Consider the following 15,224-nt stretch of genomic DNA (forward strand, 5'->3'; position numbering starts at 1 on the left):
TTCGCCCGGGCCGGCTGCTGCATCGCCCCGTGCTCCCAGGACGCCAACTTCCGCACCGGCATCCCATGCCGGGTTCCCTCCGCCCACGGCCGACGCCGGCTTCGGCCGGCTCTTGCGCCGCCCGCCGGATCCCGCCCCGACGTCGCCCGCGTCTGGCCGCCTCCTCGCTCGGCCGGCCGGCTCCTGCGCGCCCGTTAGCCGGGTCGCTGCTCCAGCCGGCGGCCGGCTTCCGCCCGCTTCCTGGCCTGCCGGCTTAGCCGCGCCGGCTGCTCTGCCTGCCCGCCTACACCCCACCCTGCCGGCTGCAGACTGAAGAACGAAGCAGCCTGGCTAGGGAAACAGAGAAGGAAAGTGGCCGGCTGAAAGAAAAAAGAGGTCGGCCGAGGAAGAAAGAAAAGTCAAGCCGGCTGGGAAAAAAAAGAGTGTGTGTGCATCCGGCTGCCCAGAGCCAGGAAAGAAAAAAGGGCCGCCTGCCCAAGGGCCGGCTGGAGAAAAAAGGCCGGGTGCCCATGGCCGGCTGAAAAGAGAGAGAGAGAGAGAGAGAGAGAGAGAGAGAGAGAGAGTGGGGACGGCCGGGGCAAGAAAGAAAAAAGGGCCGCCTGCCCAAGGGTCGGCTGGAGAAAAATGGCTAGGTGCCAAGCCGGCTACGAAAAAAAATTGTGTCCGACTGCCAGATGTCCGTCCGACCGTTGGCTACTTGGTCGGCTGCAAAGAGCCCGACGGCCGTGTCGGGGTCCGCCTGCCCAGCCTTCTGAAGAAGAAAAAGAAGAAGACAAGGTAGTTGCCGGAAGATCCGGCCCGACTGCTCAGCAGTCGGCCCGAATCTCGGGGGCTACACCCAGCGGGTGCGCCGACGCGCCACCGCGAGAAGAAGACAAGGTAGTTGTCGGAAGATCCGGCCCGACTGCTCAGCAGTTGGCCCGAATCTCGGGGGCTACACCCAGCGGGTGCCCTGACGCGCCACCGCGAGAAAGAAGACAAGGTAGTTGCCGGAAGATCCGGCCCGACTGCTCAGCAGTCGACCCGAATCTCGGGGGCTACACCCAGCGGGTGCACTGACGCGCCCCCGCGAGAAAGAAGACAAGGTAGTTGCCGGAAGATCCGGCCCGACTGCTCAGCAGTTGGCCCGAATCTCGGGGGCTACACCCAGCGGGTGCGCTGGCGCGCCCCCGCGAAGATTGCAGACAAGAGAAGAGTTTTGTCCGGCTGTCAGTAGCCGGCAGAAAAAAAAGGGGCGCTGCAAGACGCCTCGCCGCCTGGCTGGTCGAGCCTGACCGGCCAGGACTCCCCTTCGAGCAACCGGAGGCTCGAAGGCTGCACCCAGCGGGTGCGCCGACGCACTCCGCGAGCGTCGAGCCGTGCCGGCTGTCTTCGACGACCGCGACTACACAAAAGTCAATGTGAGCTCCTCACCCGCATATTTTTTGCACCACGCAAGCACGGATAACCCCGAGCGATGCTCGGGGTCTATCTCCGCATTTTTATTACAGTTGCATCACTGTTCGCCCCGGCGCCAGCCAGAGTTGGCCCGGGGGCTGGCCGCTTGGCCTGAGACGTTAGTTCCCGCAGACGGCTTAGTACCGTGCGTGGTACCAAAGGCCCACTCTTAGTCACAGACCGCAGAGCGGCTGTCCGACTAGCAAGAGTGAACGCTGGAGGCCACCCACGAGAAAAACGTCCGGGAAGAAAAACGGTTCGGGCGACCCGGTCGTTTCTTTTATGAGTATCTACTCGGTTGAATCTGCTCCTAGACTCTGAGTACTGTACACTCCACTTCGCGGCCCACTCTTAGCCACAGACCGCAGAGCGGCTGTCCGGCAAGCAAGAGCAAAAGCCAAAGAGTGGAGGGAACATGAAAAATATTGAAGGGGGCTCGGACGAAACCGAGTCGGCACCCTCCGCATAAAACTTGCACTACTAAAAGAAAGCATATGATATATTTGTGTGGACTAACCTTGTCCTTTTTTATGATCATTTCCATGAACATTTGCCAAAAAACCTCCGCCCAACTTTGCCAAGTTGCCCGGAGGCTTGGGGGCTACTGTCGGAGTAATTGGACACGGATACCCCGAAGACGGGAAGACATTATTTCAAGACATCGGGGCTAGCAAAGCCCCTCAGTCCGACTGTCCGGCCGCTCTCGCCGGCTCCCCGTCTGACTGCTCTCCCCAGCCGGCTGCCGACTGCGCCAACCAGCCGGCTGCCGACTACGCCAACCAGCCGGCCGCCGACTGCGCCAACCAGCCGGCTGCCGACTGCAGCCCGACACCGACAAGACCCCGACGTGGCGGCCATACCGCGGACGAGACGGCTGTACCTCGATGCCATCATGTATAGTGTCACTTGTCCCCTGGCACTATTTATGAAGTAACCCAGGGGACAAGCGTGACACCCCACCATACCCCCTTGCTCCCATGCCACCACATAGCTTACATACTAAGCTAGCCATGCCTATATAAGGCACACACCCATCCATCCACACCGACTCACGCATGAGCTCACACACACCCATTCGGCCATAGGCCATGGGCATAGCTGGCCACTAGAGCATGTCTCATGCAGGCATACACCAAGTCAGATACCCACGGTACTGATCTCAGATACAGCTCCAGGAGCGCTTTGTACTAGACATATCAGATACACTCAGACATGCAGCAGTAGGAGTATTATCTCTCCGGAGAGCTCCGAAGCTGGGTAAACCACCGCGTGCTACTCGCATACCCGCTCCCGGGCCTATCAGCAGCAGTCTTACCCTCACACTAAGCCCTTGTGGCATCTGTCGACTCGCAAGCCCCCCGTGAGAAATACCACGACACAGGGCGACTGGATCCACTCGAGGATCACCCAAGAAGACCTCAACGACCTGGCCGAAGGAGGGCTGATCCCCTATGACTCGGTGCGGCTTCCGGGGAAGGAATCTGAGCCGCAACCTCGGGAGGGTGAGCGTGTTCTTCTTGCCACCCACGTCGACCGTGGGTTTTCCTTGCCTCCTCACCCTTTCTTTCGAGGGTTTCTGAACTTCTTTGGGGCACAACTCCACCATTTTACCCCCAACTCAATCGCTTATCTCGCCGCTTTCATTTCTTTGTGTGAGAATTTCCTGGGTTGTCGGCCTCACTGGGGTCTTTTCAAGCATATTTTCACTTGTCGCTCCCAGACAGTGAAAAAGGCTAATCCGAGTGACGAGAGGACCCAAGTGATCCAGATGTGTGGGGGTCTTGGTATCCAGACGAGAGGGAAAAGCTCCTTTCCGGCCATGATTCTTCCTGACTCAGTTCGCGGATGGCAGTCGACCTGGTTTTATTGTAAAGACCAGTCGATGCCAGGGCAATCGACTGGCCTCCCTCCCTTTACCATGGACCGAGTGGAGAAACCCTCCCCTTTGAAGGTGCTCCCGGAGGAGAAGGCGCACGTGAAGGTGTTGGTCAATCGAGTGGTCCAGCTTATTCGTGACGGGGTCACTGGTATGGATCTCTTGGAGGTCTTCCTTCAGCGGCGCATCCAGCCTTTTCAAGCTCGAGACCATCCGATGTGGATGTATTCGGGTCTTGAAGACTCCACTCGGATCCATCCGGAGGAGGTCGACGACGACACACTGGAGAAGTGGCTGTCGGGCATTACCGGGAACAAGGACAATCCCAGGGGAGCCAGGAGAGTTCCCCCATTCGACCAGTCTCATGCACCAGAGCAGGTCTGATTTTGAGTTTTTGCTTGTAATCTGAATTCACTCGCGCAGCTGCCTATATTGCGTCGACTGACTTTGTTCTCCCTGCTTTCTTTCAGGCCATTATTGAAATGTATTCAATGCCCAACGAGGAGCAAGAGCAAGCTCTGGAAGGCAAAGCGAGTGGCGGCGACAGTGGCGAGTGGACTTCCGATGGTGAAGGGGATGGAGGAAGCGACGACTCAAGTGATGGAGAAGAAGTCGAGTCGCCCCCTCGTAGGGAGAGGCGATCCAAGCTTGACCAAGAACGGCCGAGTGCCCGCGACAAGGCAACTACTCAGGCTGGTCAGTCTTCAAAGCATCCTCGGATCTCTTCACCAACCTCGACTGAGAAGGCGCCAAAGCACCCCAAAGTTGCAGAGCCGAGGACTCGGAAGGCGTTGCCGAAGATCAAGATTGATATCCCCGTCGCCTCCGCGTGAGTGTCTCTCTTTGTATTCACTCGACGCTCCGCGTTGTTTGTTTTTCTTGTTTTAACTGGACGAACTTTGGAATTGTCAGCGCTGCCACTTCCGGGACCTCAGCTTACAGGGATGATGATGAGGTGATGGAGGATGCGGTCACTTCTAATCCGAGTATGATTTCTGCCATACTATCTTTATTCGGTCGATTCAACTGCAATGTGCATCATTGGGTGACGTGATTTTGGCAATTGAACTTTGCACAGCTCCCAACATTATTGACCTCCCCGATGATGATGAGGAGCCCAAGAGGCCTTTGACGAGGAAGAATAGGCGAGCTCCTGTAAGTGAGGCGCTACAGTCGACGCCGAGGGCGGGACCAGTCGTTCAGGACACTGGCGACGTCAATCGGGGTTCTGTTACCTTCGCCGAGCCACTGTCGAGTGCCTTGCCTTCTCTGTCGACTGCTCGGGCCCCTGTCGACCCGCCTTCAGTTTTTGCGACCCATCATGTCCCAGAGGACGAGGTGAATGCTGCCAGGGAAGCCATACGCCAGGCGGGCATTATGATGGAGAAGATGAAGACGGTGCGGGACGCCAGCCAAGCCGCCTATGATGCCAGCTCGGCTCTCCAGAGCAACGTTCAGGTTAGTTGGTCGCCGCTTGTTCTGTTAGGATATGCTACCTGAAGATTCTTTCCGAAAATCTTTGTATCTGTACACCCAGTGGGTGCGCCGATTAAATTTTTGGACTACTGGGGGCACGCTGAGTGCACCCACTGGGTGTAGTCCCCGAGACTACGGTGGACTGCTGGCAGTCGACTGTAGTCTTTGTATTTTGCCGAATGTATAAACCAAACTGGTAGTTTGTCTCTTCCACTCGGTCTGGTTGAGTGGGATCAGAGCCGGTGGGGGCACACAAAGTGCACCCACTGGGTGTAGTCCCCGAGACTACGGTGGACTGCTGGCAGTCGACTGTAGTCCGAGTTCTACTTTCTCTCTTTCTGCTTTTTTTGGACTCAACTTCAGCGGGCCGGTCGAGTGGGATCAGAACCGGTGGGGGCACGCAAAGTGCACCCACTGGGTGTAGTCCCCGAGACTATGGTGGACTGCAGGCAGTCGACCGTAGTCTTAGTATTTATTGCCTTTGTTGTTTTTTGCTGTAAAAATAACTTCTCCCATTTGATTTCAGAAATCTTGTGATCTTGGAGCTCGCTTTGCTGACTTGGAGAAGCAGCAGATTCAACTGAACCTTGACTTGGAGCTGGCCAGGACAGAGCTGCAAAAGGTCAGAGACGGCGCCGCTGGTAAGACGAGTTTGTCGACTGGTCAGTTTTAAGCTTGAGTACCCTTCTGCTATTTCTGAATCAATCGTCATTTCTTTGCAGAAAAACTGAGAGAAGCTCTGGCGAAGAAGGATCAGGATTTGGCTGCTGCTCGTAAGGAGGTTGACGACAGGACCACTCTGGCCGAACAAAAGCTGGCTTCGGTCGGCCAGTTGGAAGAAGAGAATACCAGGCTGAAGACCGCTCTGAATGACTCCAACAAGGAGTGCTCATGCTGGAAGAAGGCGAATCTCGTCCAGGGCGAGAAAATGGAAGGCATTGCTCGCAGGAGGGATGATCTGGAGAGCTATCTGAGAAGTCTTGCCAAGAAGTTGTTCATCAAGCTTGAAGGTGCACATTCTATTCCGACTGATTTTTTTGTGTCGACTCAGTGTACGAAAATTGACTTATCCTTGGATCTGAATGCAGAGTTTTGCCAGAACTTTGAAGAGGAGACTGGGCGGATCGAACCAGGTTTGGATCCAATCAACTCTCCCGTGAAAGATGAAACCGCCATGAATCTGCTCCGTCTGGAATCTCGCATCGACAGTGCCGTGGACTACTTGGCTCGACTGAAGGTCGCCATGTCGCGGATTGACCCGGCACTTTGGCCAGAGGCTGTGCTCCAAAATGATCTTGAGTCCCTAATGACTCGACTAAATGAAATCCCAGATCGAGTGCAGGAGTGGAAGAAGTCTGCTGCTCGGTGTGGCGCTGACGTGGCTCTGTCTTTGGTTCGTGTCCACTGCAAAGAGGTGCGACAAGACAAACTGGCAGCAATCAAGGTCGCCAACACCCAGAAACATGACTTTCGAACCATTATGGAGACTTTCATCGCTGCAGCCACTCGGATAGCCGACGGCGTCGACCTGGATGAGTTCGTCGAGCCTGCTAGCCCTCCTCCCGCGGAGTGAACAAACTCTTATGTCCCACCTTAAATTTGCCTCGGAATGCCGAGTGGTTTTTGTAACCGTTAAACTTTTTCGGGCTGCATGCCCGAGTACTTCGATCTGTGATCCGGAACCTTTAGAATTTATCTGAACTTGGTTTACCGTTGAATATCTTTATGAATCTCCTGCTGAGTGAACCCATTCTTCATTCGAGACAACTTTTGTATTCGCAGCGCAGCTCCGAAGGAGAGGGAAGCAGTCGACCCATGTCTTGTCGCCCTTGCGGGTCGGCGACGGAGTGCGCATCGTATTTGTAGCGAAGCTCTCCAGGGGAAGGCGGCGGTCGACCCACACCTTGTTACTGCAGAGCGGGACGGAGCACACATTGTATTTGTGGCGAAGCTCTCCAGGAGAAGGTGGTAGTCGACTCGCACTTCGTTACTGTAGAGCGGGATGAATCGCGCAATTTATTTGTGGCGAAGCTCCTCAGGAGAAGGTGGCAGTCGACCTGCCCCTCGTCGTCCTTGAGGATTGAGATGTGTTTCGTACTTAGGCGAGTTCTGGACTGCAGCTAAGCCCCCGAGTGGGAGGATTGCTCTCCACTCAGTAGGATTTTTTCAAACTTATGCGAGTGCCGGACTGCAGCTAAGTCTCCAAGTGGGAGAACTTAGGCGAGTACTGGACTGCAGCTAAGCCCCCGAGTGGGAGGATTGCTCTCCACTCGGTAGGATTTTTTCAAACTTAGGCGAGTGCCGGACTACAGCTAAGTCTCCAAGTGAGAGAACTTAGGCGAGTACTGGACTGCAGCTAAGCCCCCGAGTGGGAGGATTGCTCTCCACTCGGTAGGGTTTTTTCAAACTTAGGCGAGTGCTGGACTGCAGCTAAGTCTCCAAGTGAGAGAACTTAGGCGAGTACTGGACTGCAGCTAAGCCCCCGAGTGGGAGGATTGCTCTCCACTGGGTAGGATTTTTTCAAACTTAGGGGAGTGCCGGACTGCAGCTAAGTCTTCAAGTGAGAGAACTTAGGCGAGTACTGGACTGCAGCTAAGCCCCCGAGTGGGAGGATTGCTCTCCACTCGGTAGGATTTTTTCAAACTTAGGCGAGTGCCGGACTGCAGCTAAGTCTCCAAGTGAGAGAACTTAGGCGAGTACTGGACTGCAGCTAAGCCCCTGAGTGGGAGGATTGCTCTCCACTCGGTAGGATTTTTCAAACTTAGGCGAGTGCCGGACTGCAGCTAAGTCTCCAGTGAGAGAACTTAGGCGAGTACTGGACTGCAGCTAAGCCCCCGAGTGGGAGGACTGCTCTCCACTCGGTAGGATTTTTTCAAACTTAGGCGAGTGTCGGACTGCAGCTAAGTCTCCAAGTGAGAGAACTTAGGCGAGTACTGGACTGCAGCTAAGCCCCCGAGTGGGAGGATTGCTCTCCGCTTGGTAGGATTTTTTCAAACTTAGGCGAAACGGATTCGCAGCTAAGCCCCCGAGTGGGAGGCTGGCTCGCCACTCGGTAGGAAACTGTTTTTACAAACTTAGGCGAAGCGGATTCGCAGCTAAGCCACCCACTGGGGGATTTCTTACGCAAATAAAAACAATAATAATCACTGGGAAAATTATAATGCTCTTGTCTTTGATAAATAAACTACATGAGTTTTTCTTATTACATCTCATTCGAGTGAGAATTCAAGTATAAAAGGGGCGGAGTAGCTCCGCATTCCAGGCTCGTGGCTCATCAATCTGGCGATCGACATTGTAGAGGTGGTATGCTCCATTGTGGAGGACTCTGGTGACTATGAAGGGGCCTTCCCAAGTAGGAGTGAGCTTGTGTGGTTTCTGCTGATCCACTCGGAGGACTAAGTCTCCTTCTTGGAAGGCTCGGCTCTTCACGTTTCTGGCATGGAATCGACACAAGTCTTGCTGATAGATGGTCGATCGAATCAAGGCCATTTCTCTTTCTTCTTCTAAGAGGTCGACTGCGTCCTGCCGGGCTTGTTCTGCTTCATCTTCAGAGTAGGGCTCGACTCGGGGAGCATTGTGAAGCAGGTCACTCGGTAAGACTGCCTCGGCTCCGTAGACCAGAAAGAATGGGGTTCTTCCGGTCGATCGATTCGGGGTTGTCCTCAATCCCCAAAGGACTGATGGAAGCTCGTCGACCCATGCACCTGCTGCGTGCTTGAGATCGCGCATCAATCGGGGTTTCAGTCCTTTGAGAATTAGGCCGTTTGCCCTTTCTGCTTGCCCATTCGACTGGGGGTGAGCGACCGAAGCATAGTCGACCCGAGTGCTCTGAGAGGCGCAAAAGGCCCTGAATTCGTCGGAATCGAAGTTTGACCCATTGTCCGTGATGATGCTGTGCGGAACTCCATATCTGAATACCAACTCTCTAATGAAACTGATAGTGGTGCAAGCATCGAGATTCTTGATAGGCTTGGCTTCAATCCATTTGGTGAACTTGTCGACTGCTACCAGCACATGAGTGAAGCCGCTCCTGCCTGTTCTCAGTGGTCCAACCATGTCCAGCCCCCAAAAAGCGAAGGGCCAGATGAGTGGAATGGTTTTCAGGGATGACGCGGGCTTGTGCGGCATATTGGAGTAATACTGACATCCTTCACATTTGTCGACTATCTCTTTTGCCATCTCATTGGCTCTTGGCCACTGGAACCCCGCTCGGTATGCTTTAGCCACAATGGTCCGAGAGGACGCATGATGACCACAGGTCCCCGAGTGGATATCGTTAAGGATCATCTGACCTTCTTCTGGTGTAATACACTTCTGGCCGACCCCAGTCGCGCTTCCTCTATATAACTGTCCCTTTATGACTGTAAAGGCCTTGGATCGATGGACGATCTGTCGAGCCTCTTCTTCGTCTTCTGGGAGTTCTTTCCTTAGGATGTATGCGATGTACGGTTCTGTCTAGACGGGAGTGATAACCAAGACTTCCATGATCAGGTCGACCACAGCTGGAACTTCAACTTCAGTCGGATCCGTGGCGCTTTTTGGCTGCGGGGCCTCTTCAGTGAAGGGATCCTCCTGGACCGACGGTGTGTGGATGTGTTCCAAAAACACATTGCTGGGAATGGCTTCTCTTTTGGAACCTATTTTTGCCAGATCATCAACTGCTTGATTTTTTAGTCGGGGTATGTGATGAAGCTCTAACCCCTCGAATTTCTTCTCCAGCTTTCTCACTGCATTGCAATAACCAGTCATGGCTGGACTTCTGACGTCCCATTCCTTCATCACTTGATTAACCACCAAATCTGAGTTGCCATAGACCATGAGGCGACGGACGCCGAGTGAAATGGCCATGCGCAACCCATATAAAAGTGCTTCGTATTTTGCCTCATTGTTAGAGGAATCAAAATGGATTTGAAGAACATATCTGAGTTTATCTCCTCTGGGGGAGACCAACACCACTCCGGCACCGGAACCATTTAGCATCTTGGAACCGTCGAAGAACATGGTCCAATGCTCCGAGTGAACCTGAGTCGGCAGTTGCTGTTCAATCCACTCGGCGACGAAATCTGCGATTGCCTGGGACTTGATAGCTTTCTTTGCCTCAAACTTGATATCTAGAGGAAGGAGTTCAATCGCCCATTTTGCCACTCGACCAGTTGCGTCTCTGTTATGCAAGATCTCTGACAACGGAGCGTCGCTGACGACTATAATGGAATGATCAGAGAAGTAGTGGGCAACTTTCTTTGTGGTCATATAAATCCCATATACGAGCTTCTGATAATGAGGATATCTTTGCTTCGATGGGGTCAAGACTTCAGAAATATAATACACTGGGCGCTGAACCTTGAAGGTTTTCCCTTCTTCTTCCCGTTCGACCGTAAGTACCGTACTGACGACTTGTCCTGTGGCTGCAATGTAAAGCAGCAAAGGCTCCTTGCTAATTGGGGCAGCAAGCACCGGCTGGGTGGAGAGCAGAGCTTTGAGCTCTGCAAACACTGCGTCAGCTTCAGGAGTCCACTCGAACTTGTCAGACTTCTTCATCAATCGGTAAAGAGGCAATGCCTTTTCACCGAGACGAGATATGAATCGACTTAGGGAGGCCAAGCAACCAGTAAGCTTCTGAACATCGTGCACTCGCACAGGACTTTTCATTCGGAGTATAGTACCGACTTTTTCTGGATTGGCGTTGATTCCCCGTTCGGAAACGAGAAAACCGAGTAACTTTTCGCCAGGAACCCCGAATGCGCATTTTGATGGGTTAAGCTTGATATCAAACCTTCTGAGGTTGGCAAAGGTTTCAGCAAGGTCAGTTAGCAGGTCGGAACCCTTCCGTGACTTGACCACAATATCATCCATGTACGCCTCCACATTCCGACTGATTTGGGTGAGCAAACACTTCTGAATCATCCTCATGAATGTGGCTCCAGCATTCTTGAGGCCGAATGGCATGGTAACATAACAGAAGCACCCGAATGGAGTGATGAAAGCTGTTTTGATTTCGTCGGGCCCATACAGACGGATCTGATGGTACCCGGAATAGGCGTCTAAAAAAGACAGTCGCTCACATCCCGCAGTCGAGTCGACTATCTGGTCGATGCGGGGGAGAGGAAAATGATCTTTCGGGCAGGCCCGATTGATATGTTTAAAGTCAATGCACATGCGAAGTGACTTGTCCTTCTTGGGGACCATGACAACATTGGCGAGCCACTCGGAGTGGTAGATTTCTCGGATGAACTCCGCCGCTAAGAGCCGAGCCACCTCTTCGCCGATGGCCTTTCTCTTCTGGACGGCGGACCGTCGGAGATGTTCCTTGACAGGTTTTACTTTTGAGTCGACTCTTAGGCGGTGCTCAGCCAGCTCCCTGGGAACACCCGGCATGTCAGAGGGCTTCCATGCGAAAATGTCCCAGTTCTCACGGAGGAACTGGATGAGCGCTTCTTCTTATTTGGAGTCGAGTGTTGTCGAGATATGAGTTGGAGCAGCGCCGGGGTCGGTCGGGTGGATGTGAGCTGTCTTCGTATCGCCAGTCGACTGAAAAGCTGACTCTGTAGCGGGCTTCTTGGCTCGCAACAAATCACTCGGGTCTGTAGTCTTCTGGTATTCCTGCAACTCCACCACTGCCATCTGAGCATCGGCGATCCTCGAACCTTTCTGAAAACATTCTTCCGCTTTCTTTCGATTGCCCGTAATAGTGATCACACCTTTGGGGCCAGGCATCTTCAATTTGAGATACACATAACACGGCCGGGCCATGAAGCGTGCATAAGCTGGCCTGCCCAAAATAGCGTGGTAGGCACTCTGGAAGTCTACAACTTCAAATGTCAACTTCTCTTTGCGGTAATTCTTGGAATCACCGAAAACCACATCAAGAGCAATCTGGCCGAGTGATTCAGCCTTCTTCCCGGGAATGACCCCATGGAAACTCATGTTGCTGGCACTGAGTTTGGACATCGGAATGCCCATCCCTTTCAACGTCTCAGCATACAATATGTTCAAACCACCGCCACCATCCATCAGGACTTTGGTCAGTCGAGTGCCTTCAACAACTGGGTCGACCACCAAAGCTTGCCTCCCTGGGGTGGCGATGTGCGTTGGGTGGTCGGACTGGTCGAATGTTATGGTAGTCTGAGACCATTTCAGGTAACTAGGTGTCACCGGAGCAACCATATTCACCTCTCGGTTAATAACTTTCAGTCGACTTTTGCTTTCAACATCGGCAAAAATCATCAGAGTGGAATTGACCCGAGGGTATCCGTCGTCACTGTCTTCTTTGTCCTCGACCTTGTCCGACTCCTTTTCCTTACCTTTGGGCTGCTTGCCCTGGAACTGCTGGATCAAGAGTCGACACTGTCGAGTGGTATATTTCGGGTAAATGAAATTACCCTCTTCATCTTTCTTTGTGTGGACGAGACATGGTAAGTCCAACACATCATTTCCGTCCTGGTCTTTAACCTTTTTGGGGTTCCAAGGTCCTTTAGGTTTCCCTTTAAACTTTCCTTGGGTTAAAGCCAAGGCTTCCCCGGGAGCCGCTGGCTCGGCTTTCCGTTTCTGTTTTCGATTGGAATTTCCTCCGGTTTCTTGGGCGACTGACTTGAGCTTGCCACTCCTGAGTCGATCCTCATCTTCACCATTAGCGTACTTGGTGGCAATCTCCATCATCCGATTCAGGGACATATCCCCGGTTCGACCGAATTTCAAATTCAGTTCTCTGTACTTGACGCCTTCCTTGAAGGCACAAACTGCTTGGTGGTCAGGCACATTCTCCACCGAGTGATGTAACGTGATCCACCTCTGGATGTAATCCCTCAAAGTTTCATTCGGCTTCTGCACGCAAGACCGCAGTTCCGTCAGCCCTACCGGTCGCTTGCATGTTCCTTCAAATGTGTTGACGAACACTCGGGAGAGATCTTCCCAAGTGTAAATGCTGCTAGGTGCTAACTGGTTCAGCCATCCTTTGGCCGAGCCCTCCAACATGAGAGGCAAGTGCTTCATGGCCACTTCATCATTGCCACCGCCAATCTGGACGGCCACTCGGTAGTCCTCAAGCCAAGTATCGGGCTTGGACTCGCCAGTGAACTTACTGGCTCCAGTCGCCAACCTGAAGTTGGGAGGAATCACAGCGGCCCTGATGGCTCTACTAAAGCACTCTGGCCCCGAAACATGTACTCTGCTGCTGGTAGGTGCATCTCTGTCGTGACCTTCTCGGTGAGCCCTATTCCTGTCGACCAAACCTTGGACGAAAATGGATCTCGCGTCAAAGCCTGGCCCTCTGGGGTCGACTGGAATCCTTCGCCCACCACTATGAGGGCGCCTGTCATCCTGCCGGCGAGGCACATACGACCCGCTCCTCGGGGGAGGCGTGGGCACTCGACGTCGACCGTCACGATCGACTCGGTGATCATACTGCTCATGGTTCCCATACTGGTCATGCCGGTCTCCACGTCCCTCACGCCTCGGGGGCGATCTCGGGCTGTGAGTCGACTGGACTGTGTCCGCGGCAACGGATCTGCTGTGAATCATGTTCCGCGACTGAGAAACAGCGGAATTCTGATCCCCTACTGCCCAGAGTAACGCTCTGATCTGCAGCAAGCCTCTGCCAGCCTCCGACTGGGAAGGCTGAATCGACTCCGCTATACGGGCCGCAGCTGCTAAATTCTGAATCGGAGTTCGATATACCTGCGGGGGCGGGAAGAGCTGACGCCGACTGGATTCGGGAACCCGTTGTCGCGCATGCTTGTCGAGTGCTCGCTGGAGATTCTCCAGTCGAGTGTGCTCGGCCAAGTTTGCCAGGCGCGCGTCCTCCAAGGCGCGAGCCTCGGGGGTTTCTCCAACGATAGGAGTGTGCAGTGCATCCATGTTCCGGCGGTGAAGTTCTTCTCTCTGCAGCGACGTGAGAGGCTCGGGAAGATACTCCACATGGAGACGCGACGGGTCGCCTCCACCTGCGCCTCCGTCGGTGCGGGGAAAACCGGGAGGACTGGGCGGTCCATCGACCATCAGAACCTCCACCGCCGGATCGCTGCTGTCGCATTCGGATGCGGTCTCTGCGGAGCCAGTTGACAGGTCGAACAGGCCATAGAGGGATTCGTCGGGCTCGATTGCCGCGACTTGAGGGGTGGCCGACTGATGTGCCACCGCGTGTCTCACCCACCGCTGAAGTCTCGACCGACCGGAGCGCTTGCGCCGGCGGGAAACGGGGAGGGAGGACAACACAGGAGCCGACCGGTAGGGGGTCGACGGTTGCCGCAGGAGAACGCCGCGGACATACGCGCTAAAGTGCGTTGCCTCGCGAACAGGGAGTGCGTCCACGTCGAGCGGAGCCTCCTGGAGCCAAGCAGAGTCGTCGACGATGAACGTGAGCGCGCCGAGACGGATCTAGCGGCCCTCCATCGAAACTCCGCCGAAAACCATGATGATTCGGGTCGAAAAAGGTCGCAACTCCTCCAACAAACGCTAAAACACTGGCCCCACGGTGGGCGCCAACTGTCGTGGTTCTAAGTCTGACAGTAGTGTAGGGGGGTAAGTATGGAGAGGCAAGATCTTAGCTATGGAGAAGTTGTAAGCATGCAAGGTTTACGAGTTCAGGCCCTTCTCGGAGGAAGTAATAGCCCTACGTCTCGGAGCCCGGAGGCGGTCGACTGGATTATGTGAGTATGAATTACAGAGGTGCGAACCCTTGTCTCGGAGGAGGGGGTGGCTTATATAGAGTGCGCCAGGACCCCGGCCAGCCCACGTTACAAAGGGTTCAATGTACATTAAGGCAGGGCGTTACTGGTAACGCTAGTCATAAAGTGCTATGATGACCATAAAAGCTACTTAATGACCGACCGTTAGCGTGCGGAGTGACTTTAGGTCTCCTGGCCGTCGAGTGGTTGGATCTTGGTCGAGTGGTTGCTTCTTGGTCGAGTGTCTTCGAGTCTGTCGAGTGGAACACCTCCAAGTCGATTGAAAGGTGATTTCTTCTAGAGATGTCCTTGGGTAGGGCAATTAGGACAGGTCCATGACCCTACCCTAGGTACATAGCTTCATCAGCACCCATACCCAGATCCAAGCGCACCGGCTCAGAATAAATCAAGTAATCTTGGGCACCAGTAGTTTCGCTCGTCTCATCATCAATCAGCTGCGCACTGGCCGTCTCTCGAGACAAGCCCATCATCCGAACGAGGGACAAACCTGCCCACACAAACAATACACAGCCAGATCTGATTTTGGATGCACAAAGATGGGAAAACTCTAATCCAACCCACTGCCACCCAACTAAGGACACCCCCGCGATCGTAATCAGGGAAAAGGTGAGACTTAGGGGAAACTTTACCCTGCGTCAGATTCCTCGAAGAAGAACTTTTTTTAAAGATCCAGCTTGGCTGGCATTGATTGATTTAGAAGGGAGCATATGGAATACAAGGTTTGATCAAGCGATCAGAGGGAAAAGAAGGAA

General features: G+C 53.9%; 1 protein-coding gene across 2 annotated transcripts; it reads left to right on the forward strand.

Annotated features, from left to right (window-relative positions):
- Nucleotides 1–591: 591 nt before the first annotated feature.
- LOC147964238 (uncharacterized) lies at nt 592–6,518 on the forward strand. 2 transcript variants are annotated; one of them, XM_087526795.1, is made up of 6 exons: nt 592–3,691; nt 3,784–4,142; nt 4,226–4,771; nt 5,316–5,430; nt 5,512–5,799; nt 5,878–6,518. In XM_087526795.1, exons 3-6 carry the CDS (start codon nt 4,691–4,693, stop codon nt 6,360–6,362), a joined length of 969 nt encoding a protein of 322 aa, XP_087382921.1. In that variant the 5' UTR covers nt 592–3,691; nt 3,784–4,142; nt 4,226–4,690; the 3' UTR covers nt 6,363–6,518. The 2 variants fall into 2 exon arrangements, with proteins under 2 accessions (XP_087382921.1, XP_087382920.1); XM_087526794.1 differs by lacking the exons at nt 5,316–5,430; nt 5,512–5,799; nt 5,878–6,518 and having other exon boundaries at nt 4,226–4,681.
- The last annotated feature ends 8,706 nt before the right edge of the window (nt 6,519–15,224 follow it).

This window comes from Triticum urartu, chromosome 6A, assembly GCF_056163025.1.
Source record: "Triticum urartu cultivar PI428250 chromosome 6A, HENAU_Tu73, whole genome shotgun sequence".
Classification (NCBI taxonomy): Eukaryota; Viridiplantae; Streptophyta; class Magnoliopsida; order Poales; family Poaceae; genus Triticum; species Triticum urartu.